General features: G+C 41.8%; 1 protein-coding gene across 1 annotated transcript in view; it reads right to left on the bottom strand.

Moving 5' to 3' along the window:
• The window catches only part of LOC132541475 (PRAME family member 12-like), a 160,479-nt gene that overhangs the window by 132,983 nt on the left and 6,431 nt on the right, over positions 1-21,065 (bottom strand). The window contains exons 3-5 of the mRNA XM_060202381.1: positions 14,862-14,935; positions 11,950-12,197; positions 6,045-6,230 (exon numbers count right to left, since the gene is read on the bottom strand). Coding sequence (XP_060058364.1) covers positions 6,045-6,230; positions 11,950-12,197; positions 14,862-14,935 — 508 coding nt within the window. The remainder of the gene's footprint in view (positions 1-6,044; positions 6,231-11,949; positions 12,198-14,861; positions 14,936-21,065) is intronic.

The raw sequence follows: 21,065 nt of genomic DNA, 5'->3' as shown, positions 1-21,065 counted from the left end.
GATACATTACTGTATTGCCTGATGATTTCCAAAAGCTTTTTGCTGGATTCCTTAGGTTTTTCCATGTATACTATCATGTCCTCTGCAAATAAGGTGAGTTTGACTTCTTCTCATCCAATCTGTATGCCTTTAATTCCTTGCTCCTGCCTGATTGCTATGGCAAGAACTTCCAAACTATGTTGAATAGTAATGGTGATAGTGGGCAGCCCTGTCTAGTACCTGATCTGAGGGGAAATGCTTCCAGTTTTTCACCATTGAGTAAGATGTTGGCTGTAGATTTGCTATATATAGACTCCACTATCTTGAGGAATTTTCCATCTATTCCCATTTTTTGTAGTGTTTTGATCATAAAGGGATGTTGTATTTTGTCAAAGGCTTTCTCTGCATCTATTGATATGAACATGTGGTTTTTGGTCTTGCTTTTGTTGATGTGGTGGATCACATTGATTGATTTACGTATATTAAACCAACCTTGCATGCCTGGGATAAACCCCACTTGGTCATGATGAACAATTTTTTTGATATACTGCTGTATCCGGTTGGCTAGAATTTTGTTCAATATTTTCGCATCTATGTTCATCAGAGATATTGGTCTGTAGTTTTCTTTTTTGGTTGTGTCCGTGTCTGCTTTTGGTATCAGGGTGATGTTGGCTTCATAGAAGCTGGCAGGGAACCAGGATGCCGGCCAGGCTTCCCTGGACTGAAGACCCCACCAATGTGTCCTGGAGCTCAGCTTCCCCAAAGACACACCCTACTAGGGAAAGAGAGAGGGAGACTGGGAGTATGGACCGACCAGTCAACGCCCATGTTCAGTGGGGAAGCAAGTACAGAAGCCAGGCCTTCTACCTTCTGCAACCCTCAATTACCCTGGGTCCATGCTCCCAGAGGGATAGAGAATGGGAAAGCTACTGGGGAGGGGGTGGGATATGGAGATTGGGCGGTGAGAATTGTGTGGAGTTGTACCCCTCCTACCCTATGGTTTTGTTAATTAATCCTTTCTTAAATAAAAAAATATATTTAAAAAAAAAGAAGCTGGCAGGGAGTATTCCAGTGTCTTCGATCTTCTGGAAGACTTTTAAAAGTAGTGGTATCAGTTCTTCTTTGAAAGTTTTGTAGAATTCATTTGTAAAACCATCTGGTCCTGGACTTTTATTTTGGGGAAGATTTTTGATAACTGTTTCAATTTCATTAGCTGTGATGGGCCTGTTCATGTTATCCACTTCCTCTTTACTTAGTTTTGGAAGTTGGTAGGTATCTAGAAAATCATTCATTTCTCCCAGGTTCTCTAACTTGGTGGCATATAGTTGTTCATAGAAGCCTCGCATGATATGTTGAATTTCTGCAGTGTCTGTTGTGATATCTCCTCTTTCATTTACTATCCAATTTATTGGGGTCTTCTCCCTTTTTTGTTTTGTGAGTCTGGCTAAAGGTTTGTTGATTTTGTTTACTCTTTCGAAGAACCAACATTTACTTTCATTGATCTTTTGTATGGTTTTCCTATTCTCAATGTGATGTATTTCTTCCCTAACTTTAGTGATTTCTGTCCTTCTGGTTGCTTTAGGATTCCTTTGTTGTTCTTCTTCTAGGTCTTAGAGATGTGCAACCAGGCTGTTTATTTCTGCCTGTTCTTGTTTCCTAATGTGTGCTTGTATAGCTATGAACTTCCCTCTTAGGACTGCTTTATCTGTGTCCCAAATATTTTGATAGCTTGTGTCTTCATTTTCATTGAACTCTCGAAACATTTTGATTTCTTCCTTGATTTTCTCTTTGACCCAGAAGTTGTTAAGAAGTGTACTGTTGAGCTTCCACATTTTGGCACTGTTACTAATCTTTTGATGATTGTTAAGTGTTAGTTTAATTCCAGTGTGGTCTGAGAAGATGCTTGGGATGACTTCAGTGCTCTTGAATAGGCTGATGCTGTCTTTGTGGCCTTACATATGGTCTATCCTTGAGAATGATCCATGTGGATTTGAGTATAATGTGTATTCCAGTTTCTTGAGATGAATGATTCTGAAAATGTCCAATAGTTCTAGTTTATCTATCTCTTCATTTAGCTCTCTTATGTCTTTACTGATTTTCTTCCTTGATGATCTGTCAAGTTGAGATAGTGGGATGTTGAAGTCCCCTACTATGATTGTGTTACTGTTAATATATTGCTGTAGCTCTTTCAGTAGAAGTTTGATGTATTTAGATGGCTTCTCATTGGGTGCATAGATATTAATAATTGTTAAGTCCTCTTGATTGACTGATCCTCTGAGCATTAAGTAGTGTCCATTCCTATCTTTTTTAATCTTATCTATTTTAAAGTCTATCATGTCAGATATGAGAATAGCTGTTCCTGCCCTTTTTTGTGGGCCATTAGCTTGAATGATAGTTTTCCATCCTTTCACTTTAAGTCTGTGTTTGTCTTGTTGAGTTAGGTGAGTTTCCTGTAGACAACATATTGTTGGGTTCTGTTTTCTGATCCATCTTCCTACTCTGTGTCTTTTAATAGGTGAATTCAGGCCATTCACATTTATTGATATCAAAGATTGAAGATATTTTAACACCATTCTTGTAGAGTTTTAGAGTGTTTTGATATATGTCCTATTTGTGGTGGTCTGACTATTTATAGGAGACCTTTCAGAACTTCTTTCAGGGCAGGCTTGGTGATGGTTGCTTCCTTCCACTGTTGCTTGTCTGAGAAGGTTTTGATGCTTCCATCTAGTCTGAATGACAATCTAGCAGGATATAGTATTCTTGGCTGAAAGCCTTTCTCATTGAGCACTCGATAGATATCTTGCCATTCTCTTCTGGCCTGTAGTGTTTGTATGGAGAAGTCTGCTGCTAATCTTATGGGTTTTCCTTTGTAGGTGACTCTTTGGTTTTCTCTTGCAGCCTTGAGGATCCTTTCTTTATCCTTATTCCTTTCCAATCTAAGTATGACATGTCTTGGTGTCTTTAGGTCTGGGTTAATTCTGTTTGGGACCCTCTGGGCTTCTTGAATCTTTATGTCTTTGGTGTTGTCTAGACTCGAGAAATTTTCAGCTATTATGGCCTGGAGAATGCTTTCTTCCTCCACTTCTCTTTCTTCCTCTGGTAAGCCAATAATGCGTATATTGTTTCTTTTGAAGTCATCCCATAGGACTCTGTTGTTGTTTTCAGCATCTCTTAATCTCTTTTTGAGATCTCTTACTTCTTTTTTAGTTGTCTCTAATTCATCCTAAATCTTGCTAATTCTGTCTTCAGCCTCATTGATTCTATTCTCTCTGCCCTCTACTGCTTTCTGGAGTTCATCTATTTTGTTGCCCTGCTCTGCTACTGTTTTAGCTTGTTCAGCTAGTTGCCTTCTTAGCTCAGCGATTTCAGCTTTCAGCTCTCTAATAACCATGAGATTATTAGAATTTTCTTCCATATTCTCATTTGTTGTTCCTGCATTTCTGATTACAATTTTTTCAAATTATTTACTCACTCCTGTTATTATTTCCTTGGCTAATGTTTGGATGTTGAACTTGTTGTTTTGTGCTTCACCCTCTGGAGGACTTTTAGCTGGACTCTTGTCCTGGTTCGAGTCTCCAATATTTTTTCTTGTTGTTTTAACCATTTTATATAAGTTAACAGTTTTTTCAATCCCTGAGTTGGAGTTCAGTGGTCTAAAAGCCTTTTTTTTTCCCCTGTAGGCTATGGGAGCCTGAGGGCTTTTAAACTATCAATAGGCTTCTTAGCTTAATCACTGACTCCTGACCAAGAGATAAAGCAGGGTGTGGCAGAGATAATCCAGTGGTTATGCAAAGAGACTTTCACAGCCCCTCAGCTATGCCACCGAGGTATAGGTCTTCTCCTGAGTTTCCCGGTTAGATCTCTGTATCCTGGTGTCCCTCCCTGTTGCTGCTCCAGATTCTGAGGGTAGTAGCAATGGAGACTCAGAGTTGCACTTGGTGAGTCTCTGGGGAGTCCTTTCCTCCCTTCAGCTGTCCCCTTGTTGGTGGAGCAGACTGGAGGTGGTGTCTCCACTGACAAACTGTTGAACTGTTAGCAGTCACTTAATCTCTCCTTAGGCCCCTCTCTCCTCTCTGTCACCATCCACGCGTGTTTGTACTCACGGGTGATTTACTGGGTTTCTGTGGTCATTCTAGTCCTGTCTTGTTTCGGTCTGGGTGGTCTCCTTTGGTATTCCTAGTTGATCCGGGAGAGGAGAGGAGAGAAAGCGATCTGCTGCTCATAGCTCTGCCTCCGGAAGTCGAATTAAAGTCATAAATCTGATTCTATAAGAAAAATGCCCATTTAGTGCTGTCATATTTCAGATTCAAATGCATTCTCTGCAGGTGAGCACTGAGCTGGGTTTCCTTTGCTTATGGATCACATGGCTATGGTGACCGAAGCAGGGTTTGTGAGCACTGAGGAGCCAAATTCCTAAATGTCACATCCAATGATTCTAAAAGACAGCTTTTCATAATGATGTAAACAAGAAAAGCAGGGTATAAACATGGGCTCCCAGTGTTTGAAGACCTTCTGCGTACAGTATGAGCAGTGACAACTGCTCACCATAATGGACCTGGAGTATCTAAGATCCTGGAGAATCTTTGAGATCTGAGTACAAAGCAAGTCAAATGTCCCAGACTGCAGAATTCCGTGGATACTGAAACTCTCCATGGGGCAGGAAACAGCTGGAGACATAAATGCTGCAGCCCTGAGGTGCAGCGCAACAGCTTCTCCAGGGTGGCCATGGACAGATGGTTCCCATGCAGGTTGAGGGAGCTGAGCTGGGAGCAGCTGCTCAGGGCAGGGAGCAGGGCCTCAAGCTGGGGGTCCTGGAGGCCACACAGACTCAGGTCCAAGTCCTGGAGGGTGGCTGCATTTACCTCTAATAGAGCTTGCAGGGGATCACTGACAGAGGTCACAGGGACATCTCTCAGACACAGTTCCTTCAGCTGATGGATGTGTGGGCTCTGGAACAGGTGAGTCAAGTCTCCTTCTGTTAACGTGCAGTTAGTGACTGAGATGACCTCCAGCTGGTTTTGAATATTCCTGAGCAGAGAGAGGCAGGTTAGGATGGAGATTGGATTCAGCAAAAGTGTGAAAATTAAGAATGAGGTGAGGATACATCAAGGCTCGTGGTTAATCTAAAACTGAAGGAATCCAGTGCTGTTTAAAGCTAAACTCTTTCTTTTCAGTGTTCACATGAATCTTTGATTGAATCTTGCTATTTCTAAAATGCATTTCTTCAAATTCAGGCAGATATATGCATACTTTTCTCATTGTTCTTTCTTTCTCTGTGTCCTTATAAATGCATGAAAACTGTAGTACATAGTAAGACATACTCTAAAAGGTCTCCCATTCTAATGAAAAGTGTTGGCACCAATGGCAGCAATACTGGATCCAAATAAAACTACTCTCACTCAACTTTCATCAGACCTTCATTGAACAGTGGCTGCACCATTACTGATCTGAGTGAGAAGGCTGGGAATCTTGTTACAGAACAGAGCGAGGCAGGATCCCACAGAAACTGCTGGTCCTGCCAGTCTCCAGGGCCTCCCTGACATATCTCATTCCTCAGCTGAAGCCTCTTTAGTAGCGTCTGCACACTTGCACTGGCTGTGTATTCACAATCCTGCCTGGTCACACCTTGCAGTTCAGGAATTGGAGGCATTGTGTGGGATCTCTTCTTCACAGTCCCCTTCCCTAATAGTTGTCTAGTCATCTAAGAGACCTCTTCAGACCTGAACCTGAGAACCAAACACACTCACTAGACTGGATATTCCACCAAGCATCTGAGCAAGGTATTCCTTCCATAACTCTGTGAAACTAGGTCCTCAGCTTCTCATGGTTAAAGTCTGATGGAATATTTACGATGAGAGAGATGTGTTAGAATGGAACAGTGTAGTGCTTAAGTAAAATGGCTTTCATTCCTGAGTCACCATGTTCTCAGGTTTCATCTCCAGGAGTATCCTAAACTAGTCTTTAGAGACAAACAGACAAATAACAATAATCAGTGATAATAGAATTGAGAAGCAAGGAACTTGAGACCCAATGTCTCAGATACTCTGCCAGGGACACAACCGTACCTGAGCAGCTGGTCCAGATGGCCCTGGAGGAAGGAGACAGATTCCAAGTACAGCTCTTGAAGACGAAGTAGCTGGAGGATCTTTGATGTGAATTCAGAGATGAGATGATTCTGGTTCTCCAACTCGTTTGATGGGACTCCCTCAAGTATGATGATCTCCAGACAGAGTCTACTGAGGTTTTTCATCCTGCCCAGAAATTGCCCAAACGTCTGTAGGTTTGAGATTGTCCAGGTGCAATTTACTTGCAACTCCTGCACATCAGGGAATGAGATGGTATGCAAAAGCTTGACATTCTTTCTGCTCAGTGAATGTATTGTCACTGTCTTACAACAAAGGTGCACTCCCTTTCTCTTCTTGATCCAGTTCAGTAGGTAGAAGAATATATTATTTCTGTGTCTCCCATCGAGGTAGAGGTCTACACACACCTCCAAGCAGGGTCTGGCATTCTCGTTCCTTGAAGGTCCCTCAGCCTCTAGTTGTTTCCTTAGTGAGCACACTGGGAAGTAGTCTCCAGTCCACACACTCCAGAACTTCTCTCCTGTGGACTGTAAATCCAACACCTGCATCTTACAACTGCTTTAGGGAAAACGGGGCATTGATGAAGATAAAAACCATGAACATAGGTTTTTGACCCAGAATGCAGGCAGTGGCCAGGTTCAGACTGACCAAGTCTTTGATTCCCTCCCATTTCAGACAACTTCTTCTTTCTACCCACTTCTTCTGACTTTCTTCATCTAATTCTCACATTTCATAATTAGTTTAGACTAAACTGAGAAAATGAAAACTGTGGAATTTTATTCCATGGCAAATGCATTAAACTCAAGTTAGAAATTAGAATACACCAATTTCCTTGTGCTCTCTTTTGATCTGTGTGGCCTCCCATTGTGTAGCTGGGGGAATGTGAATTCAGGACCTTCAGTGCTGGTGGATGCTGCCTACTCTATTTAAACAAAGATTTCAACAAAGAGGGCAAAAATAATAGTGTAACTGTTATGCAAAAAGACTCTGATTCTCAAGGTGTCAAGGTCCAGCTTCAATCCTCTACAGAAAAATATGTCAGGGGGCAAAAAAAAATTAAAAAAGAAAAAAAATTAGTGTGTAGTACATTGGTCTGAGTATATATTCTATAAATCTAAGAACATCAGACTTCAAAATGGTAATCAGATTGAATTTAACAGTGGGCTCAAATTGTTAACATATTTCTAATAATGACTTGTTCTTTGAAATATTGACTCTCTTAAAACCTTAGACCAGTATTTTTCTTGGGGGTCTCAACTGTTGTTTCATAGCAGGACAATTCATAATAGCTAAAACCTGGAAGCAACCCAGGTGCCCAACAACAGATGAGTGGCTGAGAAAGCTGTGGTATCTATACACAATGGAATACTATGCAGCTATCAAAAACAATGAACCCACCTTCTCTGACCCATCTTGGAAAGAGATAGAAGGAATTATGTTAAGTGAACTAAGTCAGAACGATAAAGATGAGTATGGGATGATCCCACTCATCAACAGAAGCTGACTTGGAAGATCTGAAAGGGAAACTAAAAGCAGGACCTGATCAAATTGTAAGTAGGGCACCAAAGTAAAAACCCAGTAGTGAGGGGTAGACATGCAGCTTCCTGGGCCAGTGGGGGGTGGGAGTGGGCTGGAGGGATGGGTCACAGTCCTTTGGTGGTGGGAATGGTGTTTATGTACACTCCTAGCAAAATGTAGACATATAAATCAATAGTTAATTAATATGAGAGGGGGAAATCAATTGTATGTCTCAAAGTTTCTCAAAAGACAAACTGAATCTTTTTAATATATAGGCTATGTATTTGATATGCGGACTCTCTCAAAAGCCTAGACCAAGTAGATTAGAAGCATCCAATAGCACAGCTATATACAAGATACTGGGTACTGTCCAGCAAACCATAACAAAGGGACTTTTCAAAGTTAACCCAATTAACAAATAAAGTGATGATAATATTAACTATCGATTGTCTTTTTGAACCCTAAGACAGCAGGAACCACACATCTTTACTATAGAGCCCCTACTTCCCCCAGTCCTGGAACCCTTGGATAGGGCCCACTTTCCCATATGCATCTCCCAATCCAAACCAAATAATATTGCATCCGCCGATCACAACCTAACCAAAGCAACGATTGCCACCTCAATATGCTTCACCTCAGACTGTATCCAGAGACTTCACGTGTGGAATGACAACCCTTCAACTTCATTACTCGGGTGAGACCTTTCCTCTTATAGTACACTCTAATTTCATCTCAGGTAGTTCACTTTCTAACAAAGTCCCATAATCTAGATATACACCAGTTTCTGTGAGAGAGAGCTTATGTGCACACGTATCCATAAACTACTGCAAAATATATACCTGAAAGCAGAAGTACATTAGAGTTTGCAGTGAGTACCTCCCTAACACTTCCTCTCCACTATTCCAAGCTTGGGATCCATGATTGCTCAACAATTTGTTTGGCCTCATATATTAACTCTCTTTTCAATCACCAGGTTCCAGATGCCACCAGGATGCTGGCTAGGCTTCCCTGGATTGAAGACCCCACCAATGTGTCCTGGAGCTCAGCTTCCCCAGAGCCCCACCCTACTAGGGAAAGAGAGAGGCAGACTGGGAGTATGGACCGACCAGTCAACGCCCATGTTCAGCGGGGAAGCAATTACAGAAGCCAGACCTTCTACCTTCTGCAACCCTCAATGACCCTGGGTACATGCTCCCAGAGGGCTAGAGAATGGGAAAGCTACCATGGGAGGGGGGGGTTATGGGGATTGGGTGGTGGGAATTGTGTGGAGTTGTACCCCTTCTACCTTATGTTTTTTTTCACTAATCCTTTCTTAAATAAAAAAAAAAAGAAAAAAAGAAAAAAAAAAAACTTTACCAGGCAAAAAAAAAAAAAAAAAAACTTAGACCAGGAAGAACAGAAGCAACCAGTGGTGTTACTTTACAAGATACAGCTATATATCAATAGAGTCAAAAGGCATAAATTAAGGTGGAGTCATGTGTGATCCAGCAAATTCTTATGAATAGGATTTTCAAAGTTAACCCAATTACTAAGTTATTTGATTATAGCAATAACCATTGCCTTCTTAAACCCTAAGAGAGCAGGCACCTCCCACTTCCTCTCTAAAGCCCATATTTCTCCCAGCCCTGAAACCTCTAGGGTGGAGAACACATTCCTGCATGCTTCTCTCTATTCACACCAAGTGATACTCCATCTACTGATCCCAACCTAATCAGTGCAACCAGTACCCCCTCATTATGCTTCCTTTCAAACTGTCCAAAGAAGTCAGGCATGGAGGGTCAGCCCTTCAGCCTTGTTACTTGTATGGGACCAATCCTTTCTCTTCATTCTATTTTGGGTGGTTCACTTCCTGAGAAAGCACCCAAACCTAGATATAGACCAGGGCCCATGAGGTAGGGAATATGTACACATGTATCCATAAATTAGGGAAAAAATGCTTTCTATTTAGACCTAGATATTCTCCTCACCCACTCCTTTTTTAATTTTTTTTTATTTTTTTTATTTAAGAAAGGATTAATTAACAAAACCATAGGGTAGGAGGGGTACAACTCCACACAATTCCCACCGCCCAATCTCCATATCCCACCCCCTCCCCCGATATCTTTCCCATTCTCTATCCCTCTGGGAGCATGGACCCAGGGTCATTGAGGGTTGCAGAAGGTAGAAGGTCTGGCTTCTGTAATTGCTTCCTCGCTGAACATGGGCGTTGACTGGTCGGTCCACACTCCCAGTCTGCCTCTCTCTTTCCCTAGTAGGGTGGGTCTCTGGGGAAGATGAGCTCCAGGACACATTGGTGGTGTCTTCAATCCAGGGAAGTCTGGCTGGCATCCTGATGACACCTGGAACCTGGTGACTGAAAAGAGAGTTAACATACAAAGCCAAACAAATTGTTGAGCAATCATGGACCCAAAGCTTGGAAAAGTGGAGAGGAAGTATTAGGGAGGTACTCACTGCAAACTCTAGTATACTTCTGCTTTCTTACTTTGGTGCCATACTCCAAACTCAGGCAATTTCTGCTTTGTGTTTCTACTTCTTCTTCCTTTTTTTTTTTTTTACATGCATAACATTCCCCAGATTCCCATTTAGCAATACAACCCCCACTATTTCATTCATCATTTTTCATGGACCTGTATTCTCCCCACCCACCCACCAACCCCAGAGTCTTTTACTTTGGCGTAATACTCCAATTCCATTCTAGGTTCGACTTGTGTTTTCTTTTCTAATCTTGTTTTTCAACTTCGGCCTGAGAGTGAGATCATCCCATATTCATCCCCACTCCTTTTTTTTTAATGATTTATTTAGGAGAAAGATAGAAGACAGAGAAAGAACCTGACATCACTCTGGTACATGTGCTCCCAGGGATTGAATCTGGGACTTTATGGTTGAGAATCCGGTGCTTTATCCACCAAGCCACATCTCAGACCACCTCATCTACTTCCTATTACACTTCCCTCAATCACTCCAGTGCTAACCTTGTCAGACAAATAAGGACTATAAAAACTGAATATGGGCTAGAGACTGGCAAACTTTAATGATAACTCTTTAGTCACTACCAGGACACCCCATCCCCTGGGGCCCTGGTCAGGGAGTCCTGAGTTTCCCACATAGACATGATGGACCAAGATCTCTAACAGATCCCTCTTCACGCTGTCACTGGGCATCTGCATCAGGAAAAACACAATGGATGCCTTTGTGGGGCCCCAAAGGGTACCTTGCCCTCAATGTGATCAATAATGGTAGAGAATTTTCCATTATTTAAAGTGAGGTTGGATACCGTACTCTACCAACAATGTAAGGAAGATGGCCTGAAATTGGTGCAACCTGGAATGTGCCTACTCCTGACCACAGAATGCAAGCTTGGACCTATAGGGATGCAGAGGTTACATAGGCTCCAGTGCTGAATATGGGACCCAGATCAAATATATGGGGTTTACAGTTAACAATATTTATATACTTTTTCCCATACTTGGGAGCTACTCTCTTCCCTGATCCAGCTTTCTGTCCAGCCCTTTTCCCAACCATGAAATAAAATCTAAGACAACAACTTGGGTCCACATGCATATCAGGTGTCCAGCTCAGACAAAATCTGTTAAAGTTATGGGCCCCCTGACATATACCTAAAGTAAGCCTACTAGCTTTTTCAAAAATGAAGACCCTAAATCTTTATCTGAAATACTCTTGCCTTTAGGTCCATGACTACTCAACAATTTGTTCTTCTTCATATCTTAACTCTTTTTCAGTCACCAGGTTTCATTTTCTACAATGATGCCAACCTGACTTCCATGGCAGAGGACCCCACCATCTGTCCTTAAGCCTCACCAGCCAGATCCTTGTCCCACTAAGGAAAGAAAGAGACAGGTTGGGAGTAGGGAACCACCAGCCAATGCCTCATTGGAGAAGTAGTTACAGAAGCCAGACCTTCCACCTTTCATTCCCCATAAAGATACCGGGTCCATACTCCCAGAGGGATAAAGAACAGGGAAGCTATCAAGGAAGGGGATGTGATATGGAGTTCTGGTGGTAGGAATTTGGTAGAATTGTACCTCTTGTATCCTATCATCCTTTTGGTGTTTCCATTTTATTATTATTAATAATAATAATAATGAAAGAAGAATGGATCTAGAGAGATCAAAGATCCATAGAACACTGTACTGCTTCCTTCATCTTAGTGCTTAGGGGTTAGAATGTGTGCTCAACACTTATGCTACACAAATGATCAACAGTCAGGCCTTAAAGAGAGTTCCACAATGGGCAATTAGCTGCCACATTGGCATTAGAAACCTTGAGGCCTCCCCATTGGCCTCCACTCTTCCCAACCCAGCTGTCTTCCAGGAAGCACAGACCCTCCCAGTCTAGGGATCCTCCTTACCTAGGAAGAACTTCCTGCTGAAGCAGGACATCAATTCCATCCAGGACAGATTTCAAACTTTCATTATCAGGAAATAGGTCGTAAACCAGAGGCTCCAGAGGCAGTCTGTCAAAGGGCCAGCTCTGGACAAGAGCCTTCATGGTCTTCCAGCATTTGTGAGTGTAAGCTTCCAGAAAGAGACATGGGAAGAGCTCTGCAGGCAGGCTCCTCAGGTAAGAGATGGCCAAGTTCTCATCCCTTAGAAGTCTCTGAATGGCCAGTAGTAAGAGACTGGATGGTTATAGGAGGGCATTTTAGTCTCCTCTGGCAACAATCCTGTGGAAATAGTCAAAGAGAAGGATGGCATTCTCTAGGCAGCACGAGATGGCTAGTGTCCATCATACTGCTCTTCAAGGAACCACTTCAGCAGCCAAGTCACTACTCTGGCGGCATAATAAGAAATAATGGTAAGAGTTTCCACAGTTAGTCTCCAAAGTTCACAGTCAGAAATAGATTACAAAATCTAAGCAGACAGCCACATATGGGGCTTCATTCTATTAAATTGGTCATTTTGATATGAGATTATAACAGTCATGCAACTACACTGTTGACATAAACCTGGGAGCTCAAATCCAGAAGCTATGGACGTACAGCTCTATGGAGCATCTCTTTACATACATAGAAATATCTGGGTGTCGAATTGATTAGCCAGTAACAGCTTACTTGTTTTTCTGGGTATCTCTCTCTCTCAGGAAAGGTAACAGGCTGGTTCTTTCTCGCTCACAACAGAGGTGACACGAAGTAAAATACACCAGGGGACTCTTAGCATGCCTAGAATCCTACAATCCATTTATTAGCAAAGTGGACATGAGTTAAATAGTAAATCAATGAAGTTAATTACTGTTGAAATATGACAGAAATTACAGGTTTCTTAACTGTCAGCATGCCCCTAAGGTAGGGGGCTGTTATGACAGGAATTGATGAGATACAAGACAGTTATTCTACTTAATTATCCAAAGGTATCTGAGAGAAGCATAGGGGTTAAACCCGTAGGGTGAGACAGAGAGAAGATGAATATCAAAAAGCCATATAGTTTGGAATTTCTCTTGTCTGGGGTCTGAGGTGTGTGATGAAGTTGTGATAAGGTCTGTTCTTCTGTGATTGGAAGGTGACTTTGAATAAGTGAATCTGTGGCCATGTGGCCTGCAGTTAATGGGGGAAGTGCTGGAGTTTCTGTGGGCCTGAGAATCAAGAAGGAAAGAAACAAGTCTGAGTTTCCCCCCTTATGTTCACCTTGGTTGAGAGAGACTTACCAAGAGGTTATCTTTTCAGCCACATATTCTAAGTAGTGAAGATAAGCTAAAGAGCAGGCTGGTATGGGAGGACTCCTTCACAAATTTAAGAAATTAGACAGAAAGGACAAGGTGGTTGTGACACACCTTGAGGTACTAAGTCATTATACATCCCAAGGACCAAGCTTCAAGCTGAGGTCCCCACCTGAAGAAAAGAAGCTTCTTGAGAGCATGGGTTCTCTCTCTGTGTTCCCTCAGCACCTGAAGCTTGTAGACTGTCAGATAAAGAAAGAAAAATGGCGACCAAGAGTAGGGGGTATTTGTGCAGGAACTGAGACCCAGCAACAGCTCTGATGGCAAGGAGAATGAGTCATGTTACTCCAAGCAGAGAACCAAAAAGATAGAAAGGGAAACATGAAGTAAAATCAGGGCTGGTTTTGGGTATTGCACCAAAAGGTCTCAGGGGAAGGAAGATGGGGAGAGGCATGGATCCACTCCTGAGTTCTCAGTCCTGGTCATAGATGATAGGCCTGAATTGGGGGTGAGAGTGATTTACAGACATCTCTCTTGATGAAATGAGAATTTTCAACCATCTGACAGCACCTGAATTGTAAATCATGTACGTGCAAATAAAAAAATGAAGGAAAAGATGATAACAGGTAAATACTGCAGATGTCAAGAAACAATTTCTAGAATTACTTGTCATTTTAAAAGGTTGAACAATGAATGTACACATAGCAAACCATCACATTTTGGAGTAAAAACGAGTCTATGTAGAGGCAATAGCAAACTCTGAAATATGTTCATTTGAAAATAACTAAAAAGGGAGAAGTCCGTCCAGGGAACATCCACTAGTAGGCAAGTCATGTTCTGATCTCTGCCTCATTCACAAATACAGGCTTATTATTATTATTAACATTATTATAATTATTTATAAAAGAGAAAGAAAGAAAGAAAGAAAGAAAAATATGGAAAAACAAAAGTAACCAGGCAGGGGGGATAAGATAATGGTTATGCAAATACCTCTCATACCAGAGTTTCAAAAGTCCCTGGTTCAGTTCCATACAGGACCATAAGGCAGAGCTGAACAGTGCTCTGGTGTTTCTCTCTGTGTGTCTCTTGCTCTGCATCTCTCTCAAAAAATAAAATAAATAAAATATACCAAAAAACCCATAAAAGTAACCCCTTGTGTATTTGACCATAGTTGCTTGACCACAGATGACATAGGGGGTCCTTTGCAGAGGTGGGTAACTTACCAGCTGTGATTAAATTGGCTGTGTGCTCAGAACTCAGGTCACTGGAGAACCCACAGGCCGACTGAAGAGCTTGAAGGCTGTGCTTCCCTGTTTAGGGACCTACACTTTTATATCCTACTTAGGCTACACCCTACTCCTCCAAAAGCCTGGAAGGAAGTGTCCCCTTGAGGAAAGAGGATGCCTCCTAAGATCCCAAAATCCTCTCAGGCTAATCCTGACTAAGACTGTCCCCTGTTGAAATGGTTAGATATCACATCCCCCACATGGGCTAGAGACTACTTGTGGTTGAATCTGGAAGTGATCCTATCATGATATCGGTAGAGTTGAAGCCATATAAGCATTCAGTGCTGGGTGTGACACTGGGGAGAATTCAATATGCTCCTACAGAAGCTCCAAGAACACAGCATTCAGAAGTATCAATGTTGAACTCTAGGATCATATCGTAATGATTACAAAATACTATTGACAATCATAGAAGAACATTAGTGTTTTAACAACCCTAACTTTGATTGTAGGAATAGGATTATGTGTGACTTGGAAATGAAGAGTGGGTGGGAACTGGAGTTGTACAAATGCAGATAGATAATTTTAGAGATGACAGTTAACTCTTGTCTTCAAACTTAGGAGAAGTAAATGCTGGGGCTTGTGATGGTGGAATTGGGAATTCAGAATGCTGGAAATGGCAATGGGAATATTATAGAATTATACCCCTACTCCCTCCCTTTTTTTTTTTTTTTTATTGGAGCACTGCTCAGCTCTGACTCATAGTACAGAGGATTGAACCTGGGACTTTGTAGCCTCAGGTATGAGAATCTCTTTGAATAACAATTATACTATCTACCCCTGTCCAGAATCATAGCCATGTTGACATGTTATTTGGTGAATCAATATTAAATCACGAATAAAAAATAAAACCAGAAAAGAATGTAGTGCTTTTTGGGTTGGTTAAAATGGAGATCCATTCACTCTACAGAGCAGCAGAGGGCAGTATGGGGTGTTGTTCTAATCCTTGCCTGGAGGTACAGGATGGTTCTTCACAGATTGAGGAGATCAGCTCAGAAATTATGGCCTCAGGCTAGATACTCATTTGCATAATCATTCTACCTTCCCTGCCTAAAATTTCATATAAAGATTGATCTGCATCTGCTTAATTCTTTTTCTTTTAATTTTTATTTATAAAAAAGGAAACACTGACAAAAGCCATAGGATAAGAGGGGTATGATTCCTCCCGATTCCCACCACCAGAAACCTGTATCCCAACCATTCCCCTGATAGCTTTCCTATTCTTTATCCCTCTGGGAGTATGAACCCAGGGGAATTTTGGGGTGCAGAAGGTGGAAGGTCTATCTTCTGCTATTTCTTCCCCTCTGATGCATCCTCTTAATTCTATAGCAGGGTTTGTAATAGAATCCAGTGGATGGAATTGGCTTAATGCAGTAAAGTAAAATACTCTAGGGTCAGTGGGCATGAGAATACAGGTCAAGAAGGATTTCAGAGGAGACCTAGTGGGGGTTGTATTGTTATATGGAAAACAGAAATGGTATGCATGTACAAACTATTGTATTTACTGTCAAATGTAAAACTTTAGTTCCCTAATAAAAAAATTAAAATATATACTGGGGGGCTGGGTGGTGATGCACCTAGTTAATCGCACACGTTACATGTGCAGGGATTTAGGAGTGGTGAAGCAGGGCTGCTTATGTCTGTGTCTCTTTCCCTCTCTCTACCTCCCTCTCCTATCTGTTTCTCTCCATCTCTATTCAGTAAGACAAACAAATAAAAATAAGTAAAATCATAAAAATAAATAAATGTACAAAAATACTGTTGATTTCCAAAATAAATTTTACCATTACTGATAAAGGAGATTGTACTTTATTGTGTTGTTTTAGTAACTATCATTGAGAAAAGAATTATGATATTATATTATATATTTAATAAGTAGAAGTTTATGAGACCTTAATATTATTTTATTTATTATTTATTTATTTATTCCCTTTTGTTACCCTTGTTGTATTGTAGTCATTATTATTGCTGTTATTGATGTTATCATTGTTGGGTGGGATGGAGAGAAAAATGGAAAGAGGAGGGGAGAAAAATAGATACCTGCAGACATGATTCACAGCTTGTGAAGCAATTACCCTGTAAGTGGGGAGCTGGGGACTTGAACTGGGATCTTTACACTGCTCCATGAGCTTTGTACCATGTGTACTTAATCCCCCTGCACTACTGCCCAATGATTGACAAGACTGTAGGCTGAGAGGGCTACCCTGCCACACAATTCCCACTCCCAGAGATCCATATCCTATCCTCATCATTGGAAGTTTTCCTTCCTTGATCCCTCTAGGAGCATGGACCCAGGATCATTATAAAGTGCAGAAGGTGGAAGGTCTGTCTTCTGTAACTCCATCTCCAGTGGACATGGGCATTGGCAGGTCGATCCATAGATGCAGTTGTTTCTAGCTCTCCCATGTTGGGCGGGCCTCCAGGGGGCTGGAGTTCTAGGACACACTGATGAGGTTGCCTGTTGTTGTGGTGGTCTGGTGTCAGGCTGCACTGCGGAGAAGAGAGTGGACGTCCAGAGCAAAAGGGTACACAAATCCTTATTATAGGATGGGGGGGTTGGTTCAGACCACGTGGAGCCAGCCAGCAATGGCCGTCCCCACTACCTGACCACGGGGGGAGAGCAGGGAGCAAGATCTCAGAGAGGGAGAGCTGAGAGCCCAGAGAGATGGGGAGGTAAGGGGGCTTTTTATTGGGTGACAACCAGGGGTGACGTGTAGGGCCAGGATTGGTTGAAGGGGGCACTGCTAGGATTTTGTGAGGCATAGTAAAACCTGGGGGTGGAGACTGCATCAGAATAACTCCTCAGCAACATCTCCTCCTATCCCTTTATATCTAAATGGACACAGTAAAGAAAAATGGAATGGAGCAGGCTTAAATGTTTTAGAGGAATGCCATGCTCAGGTGGGAAGATGTAGGACTTTCTGTGGAGGAGGGAAGGCTTAAATGGCTGTGAACCTTGTGAGATTTATGCGTCCTCCTGTGCTCAACCCCTCTTTAGAGAGAAACTTATCTGGAGAGACTCATCTCATAGGTTTAAGCGCAGCCTGCTCAACCATCTCTTCACAATATCTCTAAATCTTTTCTATCTTTCTATCTAGTAATTGCATAAGATGTACAAAGTCTGTAAAAGACTATCATGGAGCAGAAACCTTTTGGGCATAAGCCTACATGATATAACATGATAGGAAGGGACAAGTAGGGGAGTAGTAAAAGCCAGTGTGGTGTGAAGGGAAGGATTGGTGTGTAAAGGAACATTCCCTGCTTGTGGTGGGGGAAGGGCAAGGGTACATAAAGAGGGGGAGGTGGGAGGGCATGACCCACCAAACAGAGGGACTATTTGGCATTGTATAGTCCTCAAGGCAACAGTCGGTAAAGTCTATGAATTACTCAGGATCAGTCTATGAAAAATCAGCAGTGTGAAGGGAAATAAGCTGCTTCAAAACTGTGTAAAATGTATATAGGGTATGTCAGAAAATCCGATACAAGTTTCAATCCGAAGTAGATGGCTAGGGGAAGAATTGGCAGGGGATGTGACACTGCATGACGGATGTCAGCCGCTGGAATGTTGCTTTTCTGTAGATAGCCAGCTGGAACCGCCAACACGTGACAGGCAGGTCAGAAGCAGGAACGGCAACCAGGCATGAAGAAAGTTCTGTCCTTGGAGTCTGTGTATCAGGTTCTTCAGATCCCATTGAGTGACATCTAGGGTTTTGGGGGGTGTGCCACGGTAGTCGTGCCATCTAGTGGGTGATGTCAGGGTGTGCAGGGGTTCAGATGGTTTTTCCGGGATTCCTGTGAAAGAAACACAAACAATCTGCTTCTCGTGGTTAATTTGAACTTGTAACAAGTTATAGGTTTGTTACAGTTGATACCTCGATGATTATAATTGGTTAAAGGTCATCTAATGTGACCTCCTGTAGCAGCCTCTACCGCAGGATCTTGAGACCAATTTTAGCTAAAATATGTATTTTAAACAGACTCAAATTGCTTAGAGAGTTAACGCATATTCATGACAATGATTTCAATGTTTACAGTGCCAGATTGATGCCAGATCTGTTGTGGATTAATTTCCACAAGATAGTTTACAGGGCACCTTTGGGGGCCCTTCAAAGGTGTCCTGTATATAAAATTTATATAGTTTAGTTTTGGGAATGAATAGTCACATTGAACATTTAGACTTTTACCTAAATAGTAAGTTATCTTAACAAATTAATTTTTACCTTGTCTGGTAAAAGTGTAGTGGTAGGGTTACACTTTTGACCGTTGAGTTAGTTTTACCAAACTTGAGACATACCCATAAACATTTAGTTATAACACACTGGAGGAAAAAGAACTTTTGTTATAAAAACACATTATTTAGAAACAAATTTATATCTTTCATTAGTCACACAGTTTAAGACTAAACACTTACATATATACCAAAACTATATATAAAATTCAAAAGAGGGAGAATGAAAAAAAAATTTGGAATGTTTCTGGACGTCTCCAGAAACTTTGGCTGCGTCCAGCATTTTTATATAAAGCCAATTACCTTTTAGAGTACTCCGAGCAAATGGGTCATGCAATTTTTTTTTTTTTTTTTGGTCATTCAACACACTCACTCACAAAAACAACTGGCCAGTTATAACATAAGACATACAGGGAAAGGGTAGGAGAGAGGTCTCTGTGAGCCAGATTTTGTAGGTTCTGCCATGTCGTATTACGGGTCCTGGGATGTATCCTGCATCTGGTCCTCTTGTAGTATTTCTTGTTCTTCAGGAATAACAGCGCCATCCTGCGGGTATTGTTGGACATGGCGGGCAGGAACCCCAACAGGTTTAGAGAAATTTTGAGGGAAAATGCATGTGAAACCCCTTCCCATGGTCAATAATGGATCAGGCCCTTTCCAAATTTTATCGAGTGGGTCTATCCATTTGACCTTAATAGATGGGAGGGTAGATGGTGTTTGCCAGTGAAGAATAATAGGGGGTAAGGCTGAGTTATTGTAAATATTAAAGAGATTTAATGTAGTTAAAGCTTTTGCTAGCTGGATATTGGGGGGTATGTTCCTCCTTTATCTTTATTTAGTTGAGCCTTCAGAGTTTGATGGGCCCTCTCGACAATGCCTTGTCCCTGTGGATTGTAGGGAATGCCCGTGGTGTGAGTAATATTCCAGAGGGAACAAAAATCTTTAAATTGTTTGCTTGTAAACATAGATGAATTGTCTGTTTTCAAAAATAATGGGACCCCCATAACGGCAAAACAAGAGAGCATATGGCTTACAAGCTTTTTAGCACTTTCTCCTGTCTGAGCTGTAGCCCACATAAATTTAGAAAAGGTATCAATTGAGACAAACACATATTTTTGTTTGCCAAAGTTTGGTATGTGGGTGACATCAATTTGCCAAATAGCATTAGCTTTTAAACCTCGGGGGTTAACCCCAAGGGTCTGGATAGCAGGTGTCTTTATGAGACTTGCACAAGAAGAGCATGTAGCGAGGATATGTTTTAACTGTGGTACAGGAACATCAGGGAATCGAGCTCGAAGGCCTTTAAGATTAACATGGGTTAGAGAATAAAAATTAGCAGGATCAGAGACAGAGACTGGGAAAGTTCCTGTGGAGGCAAGGCGGTCAACTGCGGCATTCCCTTCGGACAGGGAACCAGGAAGAGGGCTGTGGGAACGAAGGTGTTGAATATACAGTGGTTGGGTTCGAGAACAGAGCATAGAGGCGATTTGAATCAAGAGAGGGGAAAGTGGGTTGTCATCAATTTTCACATAAGAACGAGCAAGCCATGGAAGTAAGTTAACAGTATACACACTGTCGGAAAAAAGGTTGAAGGATTCTGGTACATCTTTTAGTGCAAGGAAAACAGCATAAAGTTCTTCGTACTGAGGGGAATTCTCAGGAAGCTCAGTAAAGAGAGGTTTAGGAGATTGTTTGTCTGGGTAATATATAAGGGCAGCAGCTCCCCTTTTTCCGCCATCAGTAAAGATTGTAGGAGCAGAGGGAATGGGATCCCGAGAGAAAAGTTTAGGTGCTAGTAGAGGCAGAAGAGGTAAAGAAGCTATTAATTTATTAGAAGACTTCATCAGAATAACTCCTCAGCAACAGTTGCCCAGGGAAGTCAGGTTGACATCATGATAATATTTGCAAAATGTTGTCTGAAAAAGCATAAAGAAATGAAGCATAAGGGGTTGGGTGGTGGTGCACTTGGTTTAGCACAGATGTTAAAATGCCCAAGGTCACAGGTTCATGGCCCTAGTCTGATCCCCAGCTGCAGGGGGAAAGCTTTGTGAGAGGTAAAACAGGGATGTGATTGTTTCTTTGTCTCTGTCCTTCTCTATTGTCCCCTTTTCTCTCGATTTCTGGCTGTTAATCCAATAACTAATTAAAGATAATTAAAAAAATTTAAAACAATACAGAGCCAAACAAATTGTTTAATAATCAGGAACGTAAAAGTGAGAATATAACAGATGAGGTCTGGGGTCTTCCTGCTGGAGGAAGCTAGGAAGTCTATTTTAGGTCTATTCCAAAGGGCCCAAA

The sequence above is a fragment of the Erinaceus europaeus genome, chromosome 11 (genome assembly GCF_950295315.1).
Source record: "Erinaceus europaeus chromosome 11, mEriEur2.1, whole genome shotgun sequence".
In the NCBI taxonomy this organism is placed as follows: Eukaryota; Metazoa; Chordata; class Mammalia; order Eulipotyphla; family Erinaceidae; genus Erinaceus; species Erinaceus europaeus.
The sequence above is the reverse complement of the archived record's forward strand: the minus strand, read 5'-3'. Positions and strand labels throughout refer to the sequence as shown.